General features: G+C 32.1%; 3 protein-coding genes across 12 annotated transcripts in view; 1 reads left to right on the top strand and 2 right to left on the bottom strand.

The window, feature by feature from the left end:
- Positions 1-40: 40 nt before the first annotated feature.
- On the bottom strand, positions 41-21,051 carry Lnk (SH2B adapter-like protein Lnk). 5 transcript variants are annotated; one of them, XM_070652524.1, is made up of 10 exons: positions 9,618-10,428; positions 9,462-9,545; positions 7,755-7,880; positions 4,801-5,046; positions 3,454-3,950; positions 3,227-3,399; positions 3,104-3,113; positions 2,882-3,029; positions 616-693; positions 41-479 (listed from the first exon to the last, which is right to left on the bottom strand). In XM_070652524.1, exons 2-10 carry the CDS (start codon positions 9,519-9,521, stop codon positions 435-437), a joined length of 1,383 nt encoding a protein of 460 aa, XP_070508625.1. In that variant the 5' UTR covers positions 9,522-9,545; positions 9,618-10,428; the 3' UTR covers positions 41-434. The 5 variants fall into 5 exon arrangements, with proteins under 5 accessions (XP_070508625.1, XP_070508622.1, XP_070508623.1 ...); XM_070652521.1 differs by lacking the exons at positions 9,462-9,545; positions 9,618-10,428 and adding an exon at positions 20,378-21,051; XM_070652522.1 differs by lacking the exons at positions 9,462-9,545; positions 9,618-10,428 and adding an exon at positions 20,378-21,050 and having other exon boundaries at positions 4,801-5,034.
- An 861-nt stretch (positions 21,052-21,912) lies between these two features.
- On the top strand, positions 21,913-23,287 carry LOC139099950 (5-hydroxytryptamine receptor 2B-like). Its single transcript, XM_070652494.1, has 3 exons — positions 21,913-21,998; positions 22,061-22,194; positions 22,258-23,287. Exons 1-3 carry the CDS (start codon positions 21,950-21,952, stop codon positions 23,008-23,010), a joined length of 936 nt encoding a protein of 311 aa, XP_070508595.1. The 5' UTR covers positions 21,913-21,949; the 3' UTR covers positions 23,011-23,287.
- A 2,157-nt stretch (positions 23,288-25,444) lies between these two features.
- Positions 25,445-27,913, bottom strand: part of sick (sickie) — a 175,706-nt gene continuing 173,237 nt past the window's right edge. For all 6 annotated transcript variants that reach the window (XM_070652545.1, XM_070652540.1, XM_070652542.1 and 3 more), the window contains 3 exons: positions 26,603-27,903; positions 26,295-26,547; positions 25,445-26,233 (listed from right to left, as the gene is read on the bottom strand). In XM_070652545.1, the coding sequence (XP_070508646.1) occupies positions 25,637-26,233; positions 26,295-26,547; positions 26,603-27,903 (2,151 nt within the window). In that variant the 3' untranslated portion in view covers positions 25,445-25,636. The remainder of the gene's footprint in view (positions 26,234-26,294; positions 26,548-26,602; positions 27,904-27,913) is intronic.

Here is a 27,913-nt window from a genome sequence, read left to right as displayed (position 1 = left end):
AGCTGTTGGGAATGCTATAAATAAAAATAAAACAAAACAGTTTATATTTTGCGAAATTTACATTGAAGATTTTCCTCTTTATTTAAATTAGATTCTTTTGCATAAAATAAATATTTTATGGCACATGATTTCTTCTATTATTCTTCATCAAAAAATACGCATTAAATGTTCTTATTTATACCATAAATATATGTAATGTATTTATATTTTTTATATCAATTATGGAATTTTTTACTTTCTTCTTTCTTCTTCCTACAACTTCTTTTTTTCATCAATCATATATCGCTGGCAGAGAATATAAGAAAAAAGTTACATTAATTAAGGTATGTGAAAGGAACAAAATAAAATGATTAGACTCAGGAATAAACATAAACTCCATTCTTTCATTTCTTATTTTTTTGGGGATTATTTTTTTTTGTTATGTAAGCAAAATTTTACACAAATGAATATTGATTATCAACGGCTCGTTCAGAAGAGTCCTGAAATAGACAATTTGGATTTACTTTTATTTTTGTTATTTAGATCTCAATTAATTGAGTTAGCTCCAAAAAGGTTTCAAAAAACAATAAAAAAGAACGAAAATTTTGATGATTTACTATATAATGTTCAATGTACCTGTGATGGGTCTTGCATCAAATCTAAATCGCATGTTTTAATTCGTACACTGCCTGCCATTGTGATTACTTGATTTTGCTATAAAATACATGTGTATATTATCGGTATAAAATGACTTTTTCAGTTTTATATGAATTGAATTAATTGAGATTATAAAAAAAAAACAATATGAAGGGCGTTAATTAAAGAACGAAAAAAATGCTAATTTGCATCATCATCAGCTAATAAGATAACAAAATGAAATCAAGCATTAAGCAAATAAATTATATTTCACTAAATTATCATCTCAAGCTGCAAATCATAGTAATGTTCGTGTGATGATCAGCACAAATGATTAAGGCAGAGGTTTGAACTGAATTGAGGTCGATAAGAAATGATAGAGATTTGTATGAAATTTCATACTTCACAAGAGTCAGCAGAAACATTTTCATTCATTTTTAATCGGTTTTTGTTCAATGCGACTAATCCTTTTTTAATTCAGATGTCAAAATCGACATGAATTTGCTCCAATTCGTAAAAACCGATTGAAATTTGTATGAAATGCTATACTTCATAAGAGTTAGCGGAAAAAAATTCATTCAGTTTTTAGTAAACCGATGCGAATTCAATCTGATCGATCATTTTCATCGTGAGTTGAGGTCGACTTAAATTTGCTCCGGTTCGTTAAAAATCGATTCATATCTTTGTGGAATTTGGTTCTGTTGACACTTGTGAAGTATAACATTTCATACAAATATCAATCAATTCTTAGCGAACTATAACGAACTGAAGTTGGCTCTGCTTATCATTTGTGTTGCTCACGCTAGATGATTGCCATATAACTATGAGTACCGGTACCATGACTTGCTTCTCGGAATTAAAAACAGAATATTTTGTATTTTTTCGTCTTTTCTCTTTCAATCATATTCTCTTAGCTAGTAATCTTTAGCCAAAACAATTGCACTATTGACCACACAGCATGTTGACTGCTGAGTGAAATGATTTCATCACAAAGATGACATTTAAATCTCTAATTATAAATTAATTTTCTATGGATTACTAAATGAATGAAGCGTATGTAGGTATCAAAATAAAATGCACTATGGAGATTTTTTGTAACTATTGCTTTGTTTCTTGTTTTGTTTATGCTATATGCTACCTATGTAAATTGTAGGGAATTTAGTTATCAAAAAAATTGAGCAAGAAAATGAACACAATGTGTATGTAAGTAATGCAATGTTTTCTTTTTTTTTTGTAGATTCTATGAGGCTCTGCAATGGACTTATTGTGAAAAAAAGTTTCCTGGATCATGAAAAAGTGATTAATATCTGCTAATAATAAAATTTCATAAATTAAAAGTTATAATTTTTTTTTCTTCATATTTCTTTAAAGCCATATTCTAAGTCTGTGTAATTTATATGGATATATATATCCAATTAAACTTAAAAATTACGTAATTAATTAACTAAAAAGTAAATCTAGAATAATATAATTTACATTCTAATGTTCTTTTCACTGTTTTTTTGTTCAATGTTAATTTCATTTCTTTTCGACTAATAATATACAATATCTATGTTCGTAATTCTTGTAGACTGACTGTGGATAAGTAAATTAACGCAAATTTCGTATCTGAAATTTAACGAACTTTTGAAATTCAAATTTAACAGATTTTTGAATCGGTTATTGATCATAAAGAAGATTTCAAATTCCAAAAGTTCGTTAAATTTTAAATGTCAAAAGTTTGTTAACGGAAATTTGGCATTTGAAATTTAAATAATTTTTGAATTGGTTATTGAACTTCAAGAAGATCTCAAAATTTAAAAGTTCGTTGAATTTCAAACTCGAAAAGTTCATCAACGGAAATTTATTATTTGAAATTAAAATGAATTTTTGAATCGGTTAAATAAATTTTTAAATCCCAGAAGTACGTTAAAATTCAAATTTCAAAAGTTCGTTGAAATTGATCATACTTATCCACAGTCAGTCTACAACAAATCATACATGAAATTAACTTAAGAATAAAATATTGTAAATATATTTATATGTGTATGTATGTACATTACAAAAGAATAATTACTAATTGAACAACTTTTTGAGGAATTTAAAGAAAAATTTGTTGTTTTTTTTGATGAGCACAGAAGAATTTTTAAAAAAAAGTCATTTAAATGATAATAAAGTCCATCGAAATAACATAACAAATAAAAAAAATGAACATAAATCAGCAACATTGCAGTAAAGTGATGCATAAATCTACTATTATTTATTAATAAAGAAAATATTATCTCACATGACGAGGACTCTGAAGTGATCTTGGATTAGCGATTACGTATTCGTTTAGTTTAACATCTGCTACGCCGCCTTGTTCCAGTGGTATAGGATTTTGTCGAAAATGTTCAAGCATTTCCGTGATTGATGGAAACCATAAATGTTGTACACTAAAAAAATAACAAACAGAAGGGATTGTAAATCTTTCTGTATTTAAGTAGTACTTTAAGTTATCAAAACTTACCGGCATTGACCTAAATTATATTTTTATTTATTGTAGATAAATGTACACAAAAATTTTATATTGATAAAAAAAGAAGGCAAACGTTAATAAACGAGTTAGAGCAAATAATATGTTCATTTCTACCTAAATCATTTAAAGTCATTCGAAGATGTTTAGCACGTCCTTGAAAATTGAATGTTAGCACATATTCTCCTTTGCGGGTCTCACTTTGACGAACTAAAAATACACCATGACTAGATACGCCACCATGAAGAACCATTGCACTCGCGTCAGCTCTTGGAAGTAATCCATGGAACCTGGAAATTAAACATTAAATAATCTGTGGCTAACAACTTGATAGAATTCTTTACCATGGATATTCCGACATCATAGCTGTTAAGTCTGAATCATGTAGAAGATCATCTTCCTCAAGATGAAAGTGTCCCGACGACTCCGGCCTTCGAGGTGGAAGTTCGGGTTGATTGTTATTGTTTGTGCTATTTACATTGTTATTGTTACTACTTATATTATTATTTAAAGATGTATCATGCGACGCATTATTGGCTGCTGTGGATGATGTTGGTTGGGCATTTGAGGATATTGACGTAGAACCTGCAGCCTCATTTGTTAATGACGTATTGGAAGTATCGTTTAACGGAAGTGGTGGCATCTGTGAGGATGTTGGTGTACTCTTCATGCAATATCGAATTGTCGCTAGCCAACTCTTCATTTCATTTGCATCCTTAGCCTCAATTACATACTCTTGATCATTAGCTTTTAATACAAACGTATTCTCTTTGTCTGGCATTTCCAATGGGATCGTTTGACGAGCTTCATTGATAAGTGCGCAAAAAACTCCACTTCGTGGCTATAATCAATTTTTTTTAGAATGGATGTTAGGTAAGCAATTACGCAAATTATTCACATGGGTTATAGAAATGCATACAGAACATTAAGTAAGAAGTAAGACTCTTTTTAAAGATGAAAGAAAAAATAAAATGTAAATAAATTCCCGTCTTCTTATAAACATTTGCCGAGTATAAACATTCATTCCAACTATTATCATAATGCTTTTGGCGATTTTTAATGAACATTTTTCGGAATTGATCATACTGAATGGATTGCCGATCAGTCATCAATTTGTAAATAAAACATTTTTTAATGACAAAATTGAACCAAATTCAAATTTTTGTTTAAGAGTCGTTAAAATGTATTTTGAACTTTATTCAAATTTCAAAAAAGTCGTTAAATTGTTATTGAACCTTATTCAAATTTCAAAAAGTCGTTAGCATGATAATTTTGTCATTTTGAACAATTTTGTCGTGAAACTTTATTCAAATTTCAAAAAAACCGTTGAAATCTTGGATGTTAAAGATGAATGTGTGGATTAATTAAAAGAGCTATTGATGAGTAAGAGTTGTATCAGAATTTTTCACTCTAGAATTAAACGCGATTCAGTCATTAATCATATCGTAACTCATCATACAGCAATATTTCAAACTAATTAATTAGATTAATCAATTTGAAAATAATAAAAAAATTAAATCCAATTAATTAAGAATAAATTAATAACGCGACATGAAATGTAAGATAATCAAGCTATGGGACAAATTGAATCGACAAGAGCTTATTTACATTTTACCTTGTAAGAATTCAATGGAAATTAATTTTTTTTTGTTTACAATATCTCAGAAAAATGACGTTATAAACATACGCACCTTCGAGGCTTTAGGGGGATAGAATTCCAGCATATATCCGCCAACTGTTTTTACTAAAACTAATCTACACTTCTCCCACTTGTTGTTATCATTCGTTTGATCGAGAGATTCTGGTGGAATATAATTTACATTTCCTTCCTTGCGGCACTCGACAACAATCTTGGCTAATTTCTTTTTATTCTGTCCTGATCCCGACACATCAAGATCATCTGTATGCGACTTTGTAAAAATTGTCTGAAATGGAACCTATCGATATGAATCCATTACATTTATAAATATAAAGTGTATATCATCCAGCTCCACAAATCAACACGAAACATTTATGTCTGAATTTCATTTGAATATGTTCAGGTATTATTAATAAAGTTGTTAAGACATACTATTTCCTAGATATTATCTATGCTAAGTCATTAATATTGATCCTTTGAATCTATTTAACAGTAGGTATACCTTTTATAGGTCAAATATCCATAAATATCAAATACTAAGAACAATGGATGTTAACCGGTATGTCGCGGGTTGAGCAACACATTCCGGGTTAACCGGTTTGTCGTAGACTAGATTTGGCCAAAATGTTTAACAAGCACTGATCTAGGCTAATATTATTTTGTGTATTCTGAATATATCTAGGTCAATGGTTCTCAACAGGGGAAACACTAAGAAGTATATCCTTTACTTCCCCTAGTAATCAAAAGAGTTAATGGTTACATAAAAACAATTGAACGTAAACTGTAGCCAGCTGTCAGTAATTATACACCCGACCGGCACAACGCGGTGAACCTCATATTTCACCATAAAAAGGATCGACATCAGCCGTTATGGTGTCATTAAAGTCAGTTCACGTCTTGCTGTTAATATGGCAACGGAGTGATACCCTTATTCATTGTTGTCCAAACTATATTATGGTACGACACATCTTAGTGGTAAACCGCAGCTGAAGTCGCCCAATACATGCGGTTCATGACATTTTCGAAAATATTTGGTGGTACACTACTGTTTCGCAGCATATAGTTTGAACAACAATACTCTAGCAAACACATTGTGCTGTTCGGGAAATAGAGAGTCATGGTTACTAAAGTTAGTAATTATGACCAGAGATCGAAGCCGCTGATAATTTAGTCGGCGGCGGCTAAAATGTTTACTTATTATAGCAAAAAATTTAGCCGGCTAAAAAATTCGCTTATTTTAGCGAATATTTTAGCTCGGCTAAATCTTCGGCTAAATTTAGCGAACATTTTTAGCCGGCTAAATTTTTCGCTAAATTTAGCGAGCATTTTTAGCCGGCTAAATTTTTCGCTAAATTTAGCGAATTTTTTTAGCCGGCTAAATGTTCGCTAAATGTTTATGAATTGACAAAATGTGTTTTTTTCCAACAATTTGGTTATTTGTTTTGATACTTTGTCGGAAATGATTTTTATCTTTCTGGATCTTGTTTTATTGATTCCGAAGTGACTTTATCATTACTGGACCTTGTTTTTTAATTCGTGGATGCATTTTAACCTTACTGGATCTTGTTTTTTAGTATGTGGATGTACTTTGACCTTACTGGATCTTGTTTTTTACTTCGTGGATGTACTTTGACCTTACTGGATCTTGTTTTTTACTTCGTGGATGTACTTTGGCCTTACTGGATCTTGTTTTTTAGTATGTGGATGTACTTTGACCTTCCTGGATCTTGTTATTTATTTCGTAAATGTACTTTGACCTTACTAAATCTTGGTTTTAGTTAATATTAGTGACTTGGACTCTGCTGGATCTTGTTTTTAGTTCCTCAAAGTCACTTCAGCGAACCAAAAAACAAGATTTAGTAAGGTTAAAGTACATCTACGAAATAAATAACAAGATCCAGTAAGGCCAAAGTAACTTCTACGAGCTAAAAACCAAGATCCAGTAAGGTTAACATGCATCCACGAACTAAAAAACAAGATCCAGTAATGATAAAGTCACTTCGGAATCAATAAAACAAGATCCAGAAAGATAAAAATCATTTCCGACAAAGTATCAAAACAAATAACCAAATTGTTGGATCATAGTACATCCACGAAGTAAAAAAACAAGATCCAGTAAGGTCAAAGTACATCCACATACTAAAAAACAAGATCCAGTAAGGTTAAAATGCATCCACGAATTAAAAAACAAGGTCCAGTAATGATAAAGTCACTTCGGAATCAATAAAACAAGATCCAGAAAGATAAAAATCATTTCCGACAAAGTATCAAAACAAATAACCAAATTGTTGGAAAAAAAACACATTTTTTCAATTCATAAACATTTAGCGAACATTTAGCCGGCTAAAAAATTCGCTAAATTTAGCGAAAAATTTAGCCGGCTAAAAATGCTCGCTAAATTTAGCGAAAAATTTAGCCGGCTAAAAATGTTCGCTAAATTTAGCCGAAAATTTAGCCGGCTAAAAATGTTCGCTAAATTTAGCCGAGCTAAAATATTCGCTAAAATAAGCGAATTTTTTAGCCGGCTAAATTTTTCGCTAAAATAAGCGAACATTTAGCCGCCGATCGTAGTGACTTCGATCTCTGATTATGACCTTCCTTTTAGGGCAATAATAAAGAATATTGTCGCGGAGAATAGCTTGAATAGCACTGACGTAGGTAATCTAGGATTTTAGAGAATTATGTAGGAATTTTTTGGAATTTGATGTTTTTATGTCTGTCCTTTACGTCCTTAACATTCCAAACTTGCAGAAGTTCTCGAAGGATAGAATGATTTTTAGACGTTCTCTCCTTGCGGCAATATGTCAACGTGCGCCCCAGTCAAGGACATAAGCAAGCAAGTATGTCTGCCCTAGATATCTCGGTTAACAACCCTGATGTTCAGCCATAATTCACTAATTTCAGACGCTATAATTATTTTAATATACCAATATTGATTTGCAGAGCGGTCCATTATGAGATGCCTAACTTTCACATAACAATGAATATACACATTTTTTCACTTACCTTTCCCTTCCTCAATGCTTTAAATGAAAGCCGCCTAAAGAATGGTTTGTGATTAATTTTTGGTGAATCTTGATCTTCCGAGAAATCGCTGCCTTCACTTGGAATTGCTGTGCCATTCGCTCCGGACTGATAGATTAGATGAAACACAAAAAATAAAGGAGTTCATAAGTCTAAATGTAATAAAATCAGCTCAATTTTTTGTTTATATTTTGCAAAGATTAAGAAATCGCGTACCGTAACAACGGAAATTCTTATCAGTATGGGATTTTATTTTAAAAACAATTTTCATTTTATTTGCGATTAATGCACTGGGATGACAAAATCAAGAAATAATATATAAAGGCATGAAGATGAAGAAGAAATTAAATTAATGAATCAAATTCTTGTCGTTTACAACAAAGGAGGATGTAGTCATGAAATTGGTACAAAGATCCTTTTTGAACTTTATTGTCAACGTTACTGTACAAAAACATTAATTTCGAGGAAGTGAATTTAAATTCCGGGAGTAGTCAAGCAAGTTTCAAATTACATGGGGGGTCCTCGGTTTGAAAAGTTCAAATTTGAATTTTTTTCGTGGAAATTTTGAATTTAATTTTGTAACGGAAAATTCAAATTTAATTTTTGTAATGGAAAATTCAAATTTAATTTTTGTAACGGAAAATTCAAATTTGATTTTTGTAACAGAAAATTGAAATTTAATTTTTGTAACGGAAAACTCAAATTTAATTTTTGTAACGGAAAATTCAAATTTAATTTTTGTAACGGAAATTTCAAATTTAATTTTTGTAACGGAAAATTCAAATTCAAAAAATGCAAAAATCCCAATTTTGATGTAATTTTTCACCAAAAATCCAGCTATTAAAACCAAGGAAACCCAAGTTGACAACAAGTTGCAGTAAAATTCAAGTATCAGTAGAAGAAGTTATTATCTCAATTTTTTTGGCACCGAAAATACATTTTTTTGTAATAAGAAGTTTATTAATAATTTTGAGATTGCAACATTGTTGCCCGAAAAATGTCATCAAAAAGTAACCTAACGAAAAAAAAAGCTTATCATAAGTAAATTTTGGCTATAAGTTGCAATGTAAAATAAGAAGAAGAGGACTAAAACGTGGAAGGAGATCATCGGTCATTGAGGGGAAAAAATGTGTCTAATTGAGTTGCTTAAAAATTCCTTGAGTGCCTAAACGCCTAGCACCAAAAAAAAAAAATTAAAAATATTCAGTACATTAAAGGTCAAAAGAGCACAGCAGTTTATCGGAAATCTGTTTAAAAATTTAAACAGTATGCCACCTACTTTTTTTTTTTGAAACATATTGTCAAGTACATTCTAATTGTGAAATGACTTTCATCTGGTTACTGAGATAATCAAAATTGGAATTAACACGACACCAATGTATATAAAAAAAAAAAAAAATGTGATGAAAATGAAAACAACAGAACATGTAAAGAGTAACAACATTATACGTTTTATAAATCATGTCTTAAATCGCAATATAAATTTCAGAATTTTGCACATTTTTATATTTATCTACTCTCCAATCTGTTTCGTTCCACGCATTCGTTACGTTTTTGAATTTCAAATTTTTCATTCCATCATCAATTATATAGCTATCGAGTATAAATAGGAATTAATTTTCAATTCGTACTCTCGAGGGGTAAAAAGAGGCAAATGGACTTGACTTTAAACAATACTTCATGATTCACCTTTTCAACAACATTGTTATTTTTTAACCGCAGCTCTATAAACTTCTTCCAGGCATTCATTTTTGTTTCACTTTTAAATGCTCACTGATAATGAAAAATGTTTGTGTAAACTGCTTCTTATTTACTTATTTTTGAGAATATTTTGATAATTATTACGTTATAGCCAGTCGTGATGGGGAAATTTACTTTCATTCAGCGCATTTCTTGATTCGCTCACTTATCAATAAATTTTAATGAACACACAAGTTTAATTCATGAACACAATCAGTTTATGTATAAATTATTTTAAATAGAAATGCACAGAACACTTCACAGATCGAACCGGCATGCTCTACAACTTTGTTGCAACAAATTTCTTCATTTTTTCCAATCTAGTTGATTCCGTGTATTTTGAGTAGCACACATTTTTATAATAAAGATGATGAGCAAAGACTTTATTTTTATCACATGAAGAACGGGGCAGTATCAAAAAAAAAAATTATCCCGCGTTTGCACTTCCTTCTTCTTCTTATTCTTGATATTCACAAAATACACATGTATGCACAAATTGCCACGCGATTGTAAATAACACTAATCTGGATCAAGATTCAACAAATTAATTAAGATTTTTTTTATTTATTTTCGTGCAATATCCGCAAAGATTTGATTCTCTCATTCGTATTGCCTTCTTCCTCACTCTTTACATGCTCAATCTCATTATGTTATTTTATTTAAATCATTTCTATGTAGATTGATGTATATTGAGTATGATTATATGGCAAATGAACTTTAAATTCACTTGCACAACAATCTGACTTTAAGTTCCTTCTCATTGGTGCCTCTCGATTCGTTGATAAAGAAAATTCTTTATCTTTTGCAAGTAAATTCATTAAATTTCTATTTTAAATGCCCCGGCTTAATATTATTTTATTTTTTTGTGTCTCACGTCTTTCAAAACACGCTTGTCGAGTAAGACTGAGAGCTCAGTGAAGGAAAGGAAGAAAAGAAACATATATACACAATGAGCGAGAAATGCCGAACTCTATAAGACAGTCTTTTTTTTTTTGTATATTGTACGCGATTTTTCGCTCATTTTTTTGTGTATACAACAAGAAAATTTTCTGCTGTTTTTATCTCTATGTACACATACTGACTTGATATATCAAAAAAAGCGCAGAGAATATTTTGCGTGTGAGAAACTCTCGGATATACACAAAACATTATATTTGAGATGGAAATGAGTGTCTGCTATTTGCATTTTAAAAACAAAAAAATAGTCTGTCTGTGATTCTTATTTTTTTTTTTGCTATTTAGTAAGAAGAACTTTAACTTTTTTTAGGCTTGATGTCGTATCTAGCTTTATATATCTAACTCTCTCATCAGCCATGCCATTGATGAAATGTCTTTTGATTTTTATTTTATTTTATTGTTTAACTCATTTTATGAATTCATTAAGGAACACGGAAAAATAGCGATCAAATATTTATGAAGATCAAAGATTTACATTATTTGGACTCACTATAATATAGGGCCATTCATAAATTATGTTAATCAATATTTAGATTTTTAAAAATGATTTCCATGTGGTATGTCGCGGTAAATTCCATTTTTTTCGTTATCAAGTGGGTCAACAATAGCTCATCATGCTGTGTCATAACGACTACAATGTGCTACTCGGGAATATAAATCCTAGTCATTATCAGTAATACTCTTTATATATTCTATGACCTTCGCTAAGAATCGAACACACGTTTTCACAAGTTAAAGACCTTCGGTCGGTCACCAAACCATTCGATTACAGTGGCATAATTTTTACATTAACAGATGTAGCACATATGTTTCGATTAACAGCTCGATATTCAAAATTATTCAAAGATCAAGAGTCTGACTATATGATCACGAGTTCAAGCATCTTATATAATATTAGAAATCTTATATTTTAATATGGATTTTAGGTTGAAAATCTTTGCTGTGGCTCTACCCTAGTTCCCTACCCTATCATACAACCATTATCTTAGTGAGCATGCTCTTTGGTACCGTAAGATGCTCTTTGAGCATACGCTCGTATTCTAAGGCAAATAGACAAAGAAGGAGCTCTCAAGATTTGAGTGAATTGAGAGCAATGCTCATGAGCATACTCATCTAGTATAATGAAGATGAGAAAGCGCTCAAGAGTATCGTCTTTGCTTGTTATGGCATAGTCTATTATCTGACTAATTGTATGCCTATCAGGAAGGCACACTTCTGTTATTGTATTAATCGAGTTTAATCAGAATAACTTCCTAATTGATTTTGTAGATAAATGAAATGTTTATTCTTTGGAGTTCAAAATCAGACTGAACTTTTGCATCAAAAAGGAGGTTTCAACTATGAATTATGAATTTTATTTAAATCTGAAATGAACGTTATAAAACAGATGGATTAAATTCAAATTAAAAAGGCAAAAATCCAGCCTCAGGACAAATCCAATGACCATTAGATGATTTTCTGTCATTTCTTAGCAGTGTGCTTTCCGGGACGGACGTTGAATTACATCACGATATAATTCATCTTTAGCTTTAAAGATAGTCCTAATCAAATAAAACCCTATCAACTCTCAAGGCTGTTTAAAAATTCTTTGCGTATCATGCAAACCTAAAATTAATTGACGTCACAACTGAGCAACCCCCATAGTATATAAACGAATGTTTATCTTTTTTTTTCATTTCTAAGTTGATCACCAGAAGAATTTTTTGTGGGATTTTTCAATGAGATCCAATTCAGAAATATATTTTTTTGATGGATTTGTACCAAAAAAAAAAAACATTCATAAATGCACAATAAACATTTTAATACGATTTCAAAATATTAATTTCATTGATTTTCTGTCTTGCTATTCCTCATAAGATTTTGCGGATGTCTCTAATTCTTTTTAATCGAATTAGAGATGAATATGTAAATCGTGAAATATTCTTTAGCATTTTATTCTGCAGAACAATACTTTATAGAATTGGTTTATTGCCATTGACTGACTAAATAAAGCAATGAGTTTTTAGTGGTATTAAGTCATTTATTGCTTCCGTTCTTATTCAGTTGTTGCAAATTTTTGGTAATCCGTTAGATTTTGGATCAAAAACCTTAATTGTGTTGCTTGATACTTTTAAGCTTTAATGAGCCTAAAACAGAACACAATGCAGTCATTTAATTAGATTTCTGTGAATTTAGAGCTAAAATCCTGAACAGGCTCTGGATCTTGAACAGACTACGTATCCCGGACAGCACAACGTGTTTGCGACGGCACCCTACGTCGCCGTATTGAAAGTAAGACACAAGGTTGGTCAGCTGACACCTTGACGGTTCGTTTAACCAATATTTAAGGCGAAGAAGCTGTTTGTAGCATGGTGCAGCTTTGGGTTACTGCCTTAAATATGCTCCGAGTGGACAAAAATGAATTAAAACCAGTTGATGGCAAGATAACTTCCAGTTGATAACTAGTTCTAATGTATTTTTGTCCACTTGGATAAATATTTCACTTATCTGGCAATATACAGCATAGCTTTAAATAATTTGACTTCGACACAGTAAACCACCTGCGGCGATGACACTCTTGTGTGTCGTAAGACATAGTTTGAGAAGCACTGTACTGGACTCTCTAAATTAAAAGAAAATGTAAAAATGCGCCAATGGAACCTACCCCAAAGTAACTCACAAATCTGATTCTTCTTTAATTCATGTTTGCCGGCATTTTATTAGCTAAAAGGCCATAATAAAAATAATTTAGAATTTTCATTCGAATATCTGCAGACAATACAGCATTGCTCTTTATTTTGGTTTATTTCTAATTCATTAGATCAATTAATTGAGATGAGAGTCAAAAAGTAATAGGAAGAAGATGATGTTTGGTTTCCATGCAACTTATTCGTTACTCGCGTAGGACTATCTCATTTACTCTCTATTTCTCTCTCTCTTGGTGGCGTACTTGTTAGTATTAATTTATGTATTTCTCATCTCAATTATGAGGTCTTTTTAACTTTAAAATAAATTTCATAATAATAATATAAATAAATATATTCACAAAAAGAAGTATGAAGAAGTTTTGTAATTTTCCATCAATTTCAAAGAAAGAAGCAACAGCATCAAGAGGAAGAGGAGGTGAAACTGAGAGTGAGAAAGAGAGAGCGTGGCAAATACTTTATTATAATATGCAGAATAAGAAATAAATAGAAGTCAAAGACGAAAAGATGCTCTGTTGACACGATACAGCAAAGGCGAGAGAGAGTGAGAGAGAAAGAATCAAGAAAGGTTATCACCGCTACAATCCAGTTCTTGCCTTTACAGCATCAAAAAAAAAAAAAATAAAAATAAAAATAAATTCATTGTGTGGGGGTTGGATGTTGTTTGTCACGACATCGCTTAGCATCCATGAAACACTAACAGAGTTACACGAATTGGGGGGAAGGAATTTTCATTATCGGTACTTAATGCTGTCATGTAACATCAAAAATCACTTAATCAAGATGTCGTCGTCTGAAAAATTACTCTTTATACCAATGGTGGCGGAGAGAAAATTTAAGGGCCTTATACTTAGAACTAAGGGCCTTATACTTAGAACAAACGTAGAACTCAAGTACTAAATTTATAGAACAAAATATTTGAATTTTTAAAATCCGTTTTTAAATGAAATGAAAATATTAAATTAATGCTGTTTTTCCAATTGTAATAGTTGCAATCGGAATGGACACTGTATATCTAGTCGTCACTGTCGTCAAATTCATAAAAGAAATGAATTTGCATCATAAAATAACTGAATTTATTTATCTTCAAAATAACGGTCAAAAATATTTTAAAATCAAAAATTTTAGATGTAAATTTGTAACAAGTTTCTTTTCAAAAAAATATTATTTGTAACGTTGACTTCTCTATCCGCCACCATTGGTCTTTATAATGTCTATATATTTACTATATTGTCCCTTTTTCTTCTTAGCGTCATAATTGTGCCATTCCACAACATTATACAGTCGTTTAATCAACAAATACTAATTGACTTGCTTCTATAAATACCAACATAGCATAATTCATTGATAAAATTTAAAAATAATCAGGTCTACTTGAGACTGTGACTATATTTTAGCGATATTATACAAGGACAAAGATTTTGGACATACTTTAATGAATGCTGAGCAGACACTTTGTCACGTCCACAACTATGTGATTCGTACGACAACCTTCATATGTCAAAATTTATGTTTACAGTAATGTCGTACTTACATAAAAGTTTCGTATATCAAAAATTAAGATTCAATGTGTAAGCCTCATTCTGATAACAACCGCAAGCCCTTATGTGATTTTACTGAATTTTGCTTAATAATAACTTAAATTCGTTTAAGTGAACGGAGCAGCAGAAAGAGTGAATATGATCGCTTGGGGTGTAAATAAAATTAGCGTTGCTCTCTTATCGCGATTATTTCACATTAAATGATATTAATTTTATATACAGTAATTGACATTATTAGAATGCCTACCAACGACATCGACTGGTTGTTATCTATTGACTGTTTTCTTATGTCTTAATTAAGGAGACAACAGGACTTAATTAACATGATGATACTTTAGTGATGATCGAATTAAGGAACACATATGGCTTTTTTATTTCACATCTTTATTTCATCTAATGCGTGGACTTTACCGAGCGACACAAACGAAAAAGGCTTTGTCATGTAACTTTAATACTTCAAGCCTCCATTTGGCTTCCATATGACTGTGGAATATAGAATGCTTCCATTAAGTGTTGATTTTGTGTGACACAAATGAAGGAGACTATGCCTTCAAGAAGGAAATTAGGGAAGCCGTAGTCTGACTCTGAAGCTGACCAAATGTCAAGTGCACGCCTTCTCGTGGTAATCCCTTTTACCACTAAATGCACCTCTATGGACCGAGCCATGTGCCGGGATATGTACTTAAAAGAATAGATTAAAAGCCTATCCAAATCCTGCCTAAAGGGTGGCAGCCCGACAAACAGGATAGGAATGGTTAAGTTTACAACCATCTCCGAATTCTGCATGTGCAAAGAAAGCAACAGAAAATGCAAACAGGACTTGACTAACAACGAATGCCTTCGTTGTGTCGAAGCCTTGGTGTATGGCTTCTAGAACCCAATGTCTAGAGCTACACGGAGACGAATTTCATTTGGTGTTAATAAAACGAAAAAAGTCTCCGCTGTGTCGCTCGGGTACATGACATTGAAAATATTGTAAGTCTTTTTTTTATTGTCTCATTACTTTCAGATAATATTGATAAAAATATTTTTAAAGGATATCAAGTAACAGAAAAGAATTTCATAAATGTCATCATTTGATACACTTAAGATACAGTCAAGCAATGCAAGCCAACGTGTGTCACAATTAATGTTATCAGATCAAATGAAGCAACTTTGTTGGAAATTGAGAATTATTTTTACTGTATTATGAAATCACTTGAGGCTCTCGTGTATAATAATAAACACGTTCAAATAATGTTCAGACATTGTTAATCCTTCTGTTTATTATTTTATTAAATTCATTCTCTTCAACACAGATCTCAAAGTGTTGCAAATTCACAAAGTTACTTTTTTCGTTGATTTTTTTTCGCATTGTACCTTTATAAAAATATTTTAAGCATCTATTAACAAAAATTTATGAATGTGCTTTATTTTTGTACAGAAACTTTTGTATTATTTCTCTTTTGATCTTAACCGAATTCACTAAGGCATTGGACTTCTTACATTAAAATGTGACCTTGTGGGACAACTAGACTGGTCCTAAACTAACAGACAATGTTCGAATCCTGGAAATTCTAGGTCAACTAGGGTGCTTTGAAGAAAGGATTTTTGTATTGGGAATTGGTTTTCAAACACGATATGAGTTGGACCGGATTTTGAAACACAATATTAATTGGAAAGGATTGATTTTTAAGGACTAATGTACATAGGAATGGATTTCCTGTAATGGATTATCAAAGACAATTTGCAATAAAGTCGAAGAACACAATATAGCTCAGTGATAGAAGCATGCTATCAGAAATCATAAGATGTAGGTTCTCGAGTTTCATTCGATATCTCCATTATTTGGAATAATACTTATTCTGTTAGATTAACAACTACAAAGTCCATAACGTACAATAGTTTTAAACGCAGTTATAATTCCAGCTTATAATGCGTAAAAATGAAAAAATTGCGTCTTAGCTTCAAAAAATCGGCACTATTGCTAGACTTAATTATTACACAAAACAAATTTTCTTGAGAAGATGTGGAACTGATGGAAGAAGAATATCAAGAGTCATAATTTTTAATGGATGAATTCATTATAGTAATACATAAGATGGTTTTAACTGATAGAAAGGATTACTGTTTATTAGAAACATTTGTGATGAAAATGAAATTGTTTTCAATCTCCAAATTGAATGTCATAGAAAGAAGTTTAACGCGACTACAACTAAGTATGTATATAATTTCCTCATTCTTGTGTAGTAGCTAGTAATCATAGACAAATAAATCGCGATAATAATAACTAGTAATGAAGCGGATCACGCTTCATGGAATATTCACACCATACATAGATCAGAAAACTGTTCAGAAAAGTAAGAATTAAAAAAACCACTTGAACAAAATAATAGATTCATCAAATAAATGTGATAAATAATGATTACTTACATAGTAACTAAAATAATTTAAATGAAGTATGCGTTCGAACTATTAATGTTCGAGCTTCGCTCGAACTATTTTTCTCCACATGGCAATATTTTTTGATATAAATGCAGTTTGTGCTGCTTGGAAAAATTTTCACGCCTTCACTCGCTTCGCTCCGTTCAGGGCGCAAAAATTTGTGAGCTTCGCTCAACCAAGTCCGAACTGCGTTCGAACTGTTAATGTTCGAGCTTCGCTCGAACTATTTTTCTCCACACGGCAATATTTTTTGATATAAATGCAGTTTGTGCTGCTTGGGAAAATTTTCACGCCTTCACTCGCTTCGCTCCGTTCAGGGCGCAAAAATTTGTGAGCTTCGCTCAACCAAGTCCGAACTGCGTTCGAACTATTGATGTTCGAGCTTTGCTCGAACTATTTTTCTACTCACACTGTAGATTACAGTACTTTCATAGATCACTATACGAGCCGGGCTGAGCTTCGCTCGCCCGACTTGGGTAGATTACAGTACTTATATAGATCACTATACGAGCCGGGCTGAGCTTCGCTCGCCCGACTTGGGTAGATTACAGTACTAATATAGATCTATACGAGCCGGGCTGAACTGCAAACTGCATTTATATCGAAAGATATCTCTAATTAATACATTTAATACAGAGTTGCAAAATTGGCACCTGTGACAGACAAAAACCAATTTGTATAGAATTTCTTACAAATCCATACAAATTATCAAGAAATTGTATGGTTTTTGCCTGTCACAGGTGTCTGTTTTGCAACTCTGATTTAATATTTATATTAATGGTAAAGTATAAGGGTTCCAAAAAAACAACTCAAAAAATTAAAAAATAAAAAAAAAATAGTAGGACTTGAACACATGACATGATGACGATAAAATGTATTTACTTTGCTACGATTGCATTACGCCAAAGCGTATTGAATAATTATATTAACATTATGGATAAAACTCATTTATAAATGCTTAATTTTTACTTAATTAAAATTATGATAAGAAGAAAATCCAATAGTATGCGGCCGAGCGAAGCGAGGCCGCGATTTTTGACACGTGTTTTGGAATAATCGGCTATAATTTTGCAAAAAAATGACAGATTTTTTCATCGTGTGCCTCAGTGGAAGCATCTTATGGTTCCAAAAACAATACAGCTCTTGCCATAACCGATATCTATCAGATGCAAAAAACCCGAAGTCTTAATATTGAGTTTGAAACGAGTTATCGCACCGATTAACTTGCTAACTTGCTAACTTGCTAACTTAATGACAGAAAGCGTTTTTTGCGATTTATCGGCACTGGAAGCACCAAATGAGATGCGGTTTTCACTGTTGGATTGGTATTCCCAGGCACAGACTTTTGGCTAGCAACTATATGGGGCAATTCCCCTAGGGTAATCCAGCAAATCAAAAAAAGTGGTTTCAGTGATAGACCAAAAACAATATATTCACCCAAATTGAAAATTTGGTGTGAATATGATAAAATAAAATCCAATATAACTGTTAATAAGCCTTCGCAATGACCTGAATATTTGCACATGAAATATGAAATTTCATCAATGGTAAGCATTAAGAGCTCAAATCATTGAATAGGAAACTGATATTCTATTAGTATTTCAATAATCGTGTATTAGTTATTGAGTGAATATCGGTAGAAAGTGAGAAGTACAATGAGCAATACAAGAGATCATCTTTTAATGATGTCCATCAAAAATAATTTTTTCGGACTTCCACTTTGGAGGCGCAGCAAGAGGTTAATATTCTTTGGGTATTTTTTGAAATTTGACATATAATGATGCTGTATATGCCAAAAACCCTCAACATGCTTCTTCTTAAATCATCCTTAGGGGCTCGATCGCTTATTACATTACGACCGTTACGCAATCAGACTTTAGAATTATTAGAACCTTTCGTCTCCCCTCGTTACAACATTTTATGGCAAGGGTACTAAGTGAACGAATCCTCAATAATTCATCTGAAGCAGTATTGGACAACCTGTGTGCTGCGGCACATCTTGGTAGTAAGCCTTGACAGAAAACGGACACTATATACAGTTCATCGCAGTCTCAAACACACTAAAGGACCGTGGATCATAAGTTGCCCAACACTGATCTAACGCACATTCTTCATACTTCTCTGTGTAAATGTATTAGACGCTTTTTGTGAACGACGTCTAAAGAAAGTTGTAAAATGAAAAGTCGAATGAATAGAGGGAAGTTCAAGTTAACAATAACTCAATTTAGGTGTTTGCGTTAAAAATTATACGCTCATTTTGCAGCCATAAATGTGATCATAATTATCAAATAAAAATAAGAATTTAATAGGTTCCACCGTCAAACACCTGTAGCGAGTCGTCTTTTTTTAGAGACGAAGTAATTTAAAGCCACAAAAGTTCATAAATTTCCATATCATTTTGCTTTACTTGACAAATTGATTGGCATCACCTGATTTTTAATGACTTTCTTTTGTGCCTCTATTTTTAGCATTAGAATGCCGGTAGCGATAGCGAAAATAAATGTCTGTGGCATACATTTACAAAAAAAGTTTGTTCAAACATTTTCATTCTTATCGACATACCACAAAGTTACATATTTATTATTAGCTAAATGGCAGTTGCGAAATGTGTGAACATCCATTTGAAATGGTAAACATCAAATAAATGGTTACATAAAGTATATGCCTAGTAATGAACTTGTCAATTCAGCAAGTGACATTCTAAAGAATTTTTAATAAAATTTATGCTGCATGCAATTGCCAACTTCTAATCATCATCTTGATTGAACATTTATTGCCATTTAATTAACGCGCCTTTCAATTGTGGAATTGTTCTTAGCGCCTCTCTATATGTGTATATATATACATAATGTATGTAGGCGCAAGCGAAATAGCATGATTTTTAACGCCGGTGTGACTGTATAGGTGCATTCATCGTATAAACACACATCTTTTGTGTGTACATTTTATCAATGAAATTAAAGCGTAGTAAAAAAACATCAGCAGCTACATCGTTTCAAATAAATGCCTGTACAAATCCTATGATAACAATTTCAATGTTAAATTACTTTTTTTCATCCGTGATTTAAATTTGGACTTGATGAAAATTTTTGAATTTTTTTCATGGAGAAAAGTTGATTCCATAAAAAGTATTCGGCAACGAGAAAATGTCACTCCCATATTTTCTTCTTCATGATTCATGAAACATTATTTTTATTGCTGCCTGCTTCTCATCTCTTGTTGTTTTCATTATATTTTAATTTGGACTTTATTTACTTACCTTATTTCCTTGCTGTACACTACGTCGCAAATATTCATATTCAAAGTTCTCGGAAAAGCAGTCGATAAATTTTTTCAGCAATTCTTTATGCGAAACCTGTGATCTAGCTTCTGGCTGTACCGAATTATTGAAATATTGAACAACAGATCTCGCAAAATCACTGCTGGCTGCACGTGCATGACGTTCGGAAAATTCTATCCAGCCTGTACCCAGTTCTGTAACTTCTGTTGTTGATTCCATGCCGATTCTCAAATCATTCTTTGGGACAGCGTGAATTTCACAATTTGAAAATAAACACAATTGACAGGCAGATATCAATTTACTTTTTTTGCCCTTTGAACTGATTTTTTCCCGTATCCACTCAATTTCACTGACTTTTATTAATCACTTTAATCTCAAATTTACTTCTAATCGATCTATTTTAATTATATTAAATGCTTATGAAATTTTTGTCAAGCCTTTTTCAAAACATCATTTTGAATTTTCTCATCATCAATTGCAAATACTCTTTTAAACTTGATCTCGGACACGAACGCGTCTTTCTTATCATACGTATTAATCTTCAGGATGATTAAGGATCTACTTAATTATCTTTTGTTATTTAAATTAACTTTTTTTTGCGATTTACTTTGAATTTTTTCTCACAAAACAACTAATCCGTGGCTAGTTCTTCGGTATTTTTTTCATCAACTTCGCATGTACTAAAGATTTAATCATTCATACTGGTTTTGATGACTATAACATCAAAACATTCCAGCATACTTTTTAATTTTAATTTAATTTTATATTTTTGAGGAATTTTGAATTGATTATTATGCTGCAAAAATGGATTCTTGAAGTAGTTCATTGATTAATAGTTGTGTTATGGCCATTTTGGTGCTTATTTACGGTATATTGAGATTTTGTAATTTTCGCATGGATCAGTCGGTTGTTGCTGGTTTTGAAATAACTGTGGGATGCAGTTGCTTAGTACGAAATCGAATTTTTGACTGAAATATGGTTAAATCAGTAACAACTTTAGGAGCTGTTCTTTAAAACTGCTTATTTTAATGAATGTTACCTTAACCTCTTTTGAACATAACCTAAAATTGCAATTTTAATTCATAATTTTCAAAATTTAACTCTTAAGCCACTTTTGAGCAATTTTATCATTAAATCCATGGATTTACCGACTATGGCTTAACAAATGAGAGAAGAACAATTGAACTCTCTGGTTCAAAAAGTAACAGTTGATAATAAAAGCACGTGTCATGTGCCGTTTTGAAGAAATTTCGCAAACTTGATACAAAATTGTATTTTAATTAATTTCCGATGGAATCTTAATTGACATGAATATTGAGCTACAGCTCTTCCTCTTTAAATACTCACAATGTAAGATTCGCGAATTCTCTCGAATTAAGTTCCTTTATACGACGCAAAAATTGATAATTTTTTGAGGAAATGAGCATATTCAATGTGATCGCGAGACATTTGTATATTTTGGTGTTGATAAACATGTTTTATTCTCTCATATTTTTGTGTTTATTTGTTGAATAGTTTTCATAAGACTTTCGTTTAATTCAGACGTTCAGCATGTCGCTGCTTTCGTACCTAATAACGCTCGTTGTATTATCAGTAATCGGTTAATATTTTGACATTATTTTCTATTTACTTGATTCTTAATAGCTTCTTATTTCATTTTAGGAAATGCATTTGTGCTTATAAGCCTGTTAAGCAACAAGAAAACAAGAAGTGCGTTTGATTCCTTTATCATTAATATTTGTATTCTTGACTTCCTGATTGGTGCGTTCTTGAAATCGAGTTTTGTCGTAGAAGATGTAAGTTTATGTCCATTTTTTTTTGTTATAAACTCTCACTCTTATCATTTTTGATTCCGTTAGTATTTTGAAGGTCAGCAAATCAATGATACGCATTGCTATTTTATGACAACGTTAATGACTGCAGCACCCACAATGGTATTAATGACGCTGGTTATATTGTTATTTTACATGATATTTTCATCAATTAAAAAAGTTCGCCTCGAGAAGCTCTTATCACCCGAGACTGCATTCATTACAATTTTCATGATGTGGTTTCTCATTGGCGGAGTACATTTGATTTATCATAAAGTCTTTGGAACTTATGGATCAACATGTGCAGTTGAAGATGATATTTTATCAACGACTGTGTACTGTAACTTGACGCTGATGATAATGGTGATTGTGCTAATGGTTATAGTCATTACAATTGAATTTATAAAGAAAGCATCTGATGCTATCAATTTGAGACGTCCCGAAGCAGTTTATAACAATTTGAGCATAGAAATCAATAATAATTCAGTTGACACTGAGGATATCGATGGACGACTAAGGAAATTGATCTATGTTCAGTCAATAATGTTCATCCTTTTTTGGATTCCATTCTATGGCATTCGAGCACAGTACATGTATGACAAACAGTCTCATGGTCTAGATTTGATAGTCTTGCAACTCTTCTTCTACATAATTGGATACTTCAGGAGTGCAGTGTCACCTATTGCAATTCTAATCGTATATCCTGAAAGTCGATACCTAATTCAGAAAATTAAAGAAATTAATTACAAAAAAATTAAGAATGTGTTCGGAAAGAGTGAAAGTAATGCAATTGTTACTTAAAATGACTTGAATCTACGTGTAGAATAAACTAATATTGATAATAAGGGCAGTCAGTATATGTATGTATGACATTTTTATTAAGCTTAATTAAAATGAAAATAATAATGAGATAAGAGATATTTTTAAACTTTAAACACGTTTAATTACTCTTTATTAGAAATATTTATAAATATTATGATTTATACAAGATTTATACTTGTAGACTACATGAGAGTTGATATTAATATGTATAGTAGCTGTTTTGTATTATATTCCATGCCAGTGTTTCTCAAACTTTTTAAAACGAGTGCGACAAAGTATACATAAGTGCAAATTTGGTGTTTTGCCGTACTTTTCGGTACACATATGAGAAGTTGGAGAAGTATTGCTTTAAACCAGAGGTCGAAGTTGGTGAAGTGAAGTCGATATAACTTTACTTCACTTTGCTAAAATTTCAATCGGTTTCGAGTCGACTCGATTGAACACGAAAAATAAAACGTGTTCACTTTAGTCGACTTGAAACCGATTGAAATTTTAGCGAAGTGAAGTGAACTTTTCGCAACGACTTCGACCTCTGGCTATTTGGTGCAGCCATCTATGTAAATATTTGAGCGACACGCTTGAGCAGTTCACTTTTTACCGATAATTGTTTCAAAAACAACTCCTTAAGTCTACATACTCATATATTCGTTCGGGCTGAAAACTCAGGTAGCTAGTGACAAAATGGTAAACTCGTAGACCCTAAAACATAGGTGTAATAACAGAAGGACAACTAAGTAAGATGTTTCTTATTTGAAGCATGTCACGATGTAAAGCTATTTCCTATATTAGATCACACTAAAGACAAAGAATTCTGAAACTTGTTTAATAAAAATGCAGAGGGCTTACTTAATTATGGAATACATTGTCTATTCTTACCTTAGCTTTTAATAGTACTTATCAATTAACTTCGATTTTGAAGATTAAAAAGTCTTGAATTCTAGAAAAAAAAACTTTGTATGTAAACATATTATGTGACTTGTAATGGGGCCGTTCACTTATTACGTTCGCTTTTTAGGGGGAGGGGGGGTCTAGGATTTTGTAACAGCCTCAACCAAAAATTTTTTTTTGTAACGACATTTTGTAACGAGGGGGGAGGGGGGTCTAGAAATTCGTTTTTTTGCGTAACGTAATAAGTGAACGGCCCCAATGCAGATTCCTGATCAGATTAAAGTTTAAAAATATCTCGTCTTTATGGATATATTTTGTAAATGGCACTGAAATTAATTAATATATTTTAAAATTCATAACCAAAACTCAGAACGGCTTTAGAATGCTGTCTGTGATATCAACAAGCTCTAAGCTTTTAATATTCTCAATTTTGAGATTTATAGAAATACCATTTACAAGCTGTACTATAAAAAAAATATAATAATCCTGAAAAAAAAGCTATATTTATAGAATTAAAGTAGAAGCTGACTTACCAAATAACGAGAGGTCAAAGACGACGTTGAGTCCCTTCCCTTAGTAGACAAATAGAACGCTTTTTGGAACCGTAGTGTTACAATTGTACCACTAAAGCATGATCTTTGTCTGTTAAGGTCAGACTCGTCAAAAACCGATCAAAATTTGCATGAAAACTTTTTCTGCAAGCACTTGTGAAGTATAAAATTTCTACAAACTTCAATCGTTTATTAGAAAGTGTAGCATACTCAAGTTGGCCTCAACCTCTGCCAAATACAAACCATGACCAAAAATAAGATAGTAAATCCAAAAGTCTTTAATTAATTTCATATTGAATGTTTGATAACAAATTAAATTTTTTTTATTTTATTTTTTTTCTTCAAAATATTTACAACATTAATCGAATTATGAAATGAAAACTATTCAACAAACAAGAATGGAAATTAGTCAGGCTAACTAAAATTGTAAGAAGCTTTTTTTCTTCGTATAATATCATACTTAAATGTATTTATTATGCACCATATGTATGTAGAGTTTATTATTAATATATGTATTAAATAGATAAGTTAAAGTATATGTAGCGCAACTAAGGAGTTAAACATTTATAACATGACCAGAAAAGAAGCAGAAAGAGATAATGACATTTGGGTTTTTCATCATTTTTTGATTATAAAAAGTTTATCTTATCCAAAAATGCATGTAAATATCATAAATATTTATTTTTGAGTACATGCTCAGCTCAAAAAAAACTTATGCAAATGTTGCGTTTTTCTTCTTTATATCCGAAATAATAAATACTTATGCATCATTGTAAATGTTAAGCCATTATGAAAAAAAAAGTGAAATAAAAACTGTTTATTTTATGTTAATTAAATTTATCAGTTCGAAAATTGTGTATCATTTTCAGTTTTTGTTGTTGTTGCCTCTTGTAAAAATTTCCTTTCTGCACTTTAATCATCAACTACATCAGTGGTGGACAACCTTTCATTTTCCGCGGCACACTTCTGTTGTAAGCCTCAACCGAAACTACACATGACATAAAGTTCATAGCAATTTCAATATTTTTTGTGCCGCGACACACAGGTTGTCCACCACTGAACTATATAATTCATATATTGTATGCGTTTAATTCATCACGTGTTTTAGCTTCTCGTTCAGACAATGAATAGAAGTAAAAAGCTTAATTAATTAATTTTTGCTCATTTTATTGTTCAGTACCGGCCGACTCATGAGTAAAATTTGAATCTAGACTTGCACAATCGGAATTATCATGATCAACATTTTCGCTTGCAGCTGCTTGTTGAAGCATGTGCAACATATTAAGTAATGGATCAGAGTCCATGTTGCCTGTAACACCTGCTTCTAAACCAACATCATCGGCTGTTATTTGTCTTAATGTTGGAACTGTTGTTGGTGTTACTTTCCATGGGTATGTCTCTCGAATATAAAGACATGGATCTGTCCATGAATTTCCCCTTCGACCGTAAAGCTGTACACCTTCTTTTATGGCATCGACGAGATATGGTGCAAGTTGATGATTCCATAAATCAACAAACCATTTCTGTGAGTCTTCTTCGCTTAGAGGACATTGAAGGAAGAGTTGTGGTCCAATTGTTACATCACTAGAACTATGATTCTCCAAGAATGTGTTTACATGAAGCCAAACACCTGGGAGCCATTTAAATACTTTTTCCATTTGAATTTGTTGTGATCCAGTCAACAAATCGTGATGGAATAATCTACGTCGAAGGTAACGGCCAAGGAATCCTTTTACTGGCTCCATATGATTTGCAGTCAAAACCTGTCATTAATATATCAAATTAGAGTACTTCCAATTTAAGCATTTAAATAAGATAACTTACCCATCGGAAATTATGGTGCAGCTGCAAATTTGTTGTATTGCACGTGGCTTGAGACATTGTTCCAATAATACATGGAAGCTTTGCAGCTGGTCCGGCACTTAAAAGACATGAAAATACATCACCTAATGCTGACGCGTGATGCAAATTATCTAGAATTATCACTAATGGAAGCTCCTCAGCTGCACCATTTATTGTAGCTTGTTCCGCAATTGTGCCCAAATATTGTTGTAAATTGGATGATTTGTTATCGACACTAAATTAGGAATTGACATAAATTGGTCTCAAACTGTATCTCAATTAATACTTACTTAAATGTAGCAATTGATTCGGCTGGACTTCGATTTGACTTAGCGACTAAAAATTCTGCCAATTTTCTAGCTAAATAACTCTTTCCAGTTCCTTTTGGTCCACATAAAATTAATCTTCTATGCTCAGTGAGAAGATTAATATATCGATGAACAATCGATCGTGGAATTAAGCTATCAAATGCTAAACTACCAACACCTTGTAAACAAATGTAAAGGGTCTTTACATGTCCAATTATATATCCACATGGTAATAATTCCGGAAATCCCATTTCTGGTCCACGTTTTGCTTCACCAAGATGATAAGATGTAATTGAATCTGTATTTAGACCCAAATTTGTACTTGGATCGATACGTGACAAATAATCTTTGAATGTCTTCCTTACGATATAATCAAGATTTTGCCATGTAGTCTTCCCAGAGATGTATGTGCATGCGATTATGGTCTCTTGTGAATGTAACAAATCAAATCCATTTGCACGTGTTTTATAGTCATAACTTTGATCTTGTTCATTCATATCGTCTGAATATTTGGCAAATGCTTCCGGTTGACCTAGAAAAACAGCAATTCCAATTTTCTTTCCATCAACTGGATCTGCTACATCTTCAGCGGGTGTCGATAAAATTTCATTTGACATTGAAATTCTCTCAATTGTCGGTGACAAATCAGCAATTCTTGTTGGGGATAAAGGTGCAGGTGGTGGATCTGGAGCTGGTGCTGGTGGTTCCTCCTCTGTATCATCAAGATGTTGAGGAAGTTCTAATGGCGGTCTTGACATTCCATTATCTGTTGCAAGACTATACCTCCTTGAATCACCTAATGAACCACTTGGACTAGCAGGACATCCATGTAGTGAAGCCTCAGAACCAGCTAATGAGCGTGTTGAAACCATTCGCTGTAATCGTTCATTATTTTGTTTAAGATTCATCATTTCCTGTCGCATATTTCGAACTGTCTCTTTAAGATTCTCCATTTGTGATGCTTGCGTGAGTGCTTCTAGCCTAATGTCCGTTAATACCATATCTTTCTCTCTAAGCTGTTTCTTTAAATCTTCGATTAGTGGATGATTATCATTTTCTATTGAATCTACGGGTTTGGCATTTTCCACAACCGGAATATACCGATGTGGACTTTTTGTGGGCGATAACTTTCCAGTGGCTGCATGCGAGTCATGTATTGTTGTCGATGAATTCTTTTGTGGTGTGGGAGGTAGTGATGATTTCGAATCGGAATGATTTGTTTGGCGATTTGTCTTGGTAATTTTGGCATTACGTGAGAAAGCTTTTGTGAAAGAACTTCGTAGCTATACATAG

The sequence above is a fragment of the Chironomus tepperi genome, unplaced genomic scaffold (genome assembly GCF_022539635.2).
Source record: "Chironomus tepperi strain 1889 unplaced genomic scaffold, CSIRO-AGI_Ctep_v1 contig_48, whole genome shotgun sequence".
NCBI classification, from domain to species: Eukaryota; Metazoa; Arthropoda; class Insecta; order Diptera; family Chironomidae; genus Chironomus; species Chironomus tepperi.
This window is presented reverse-complemented; position numbering and strand designations above follow the sequence as displayed.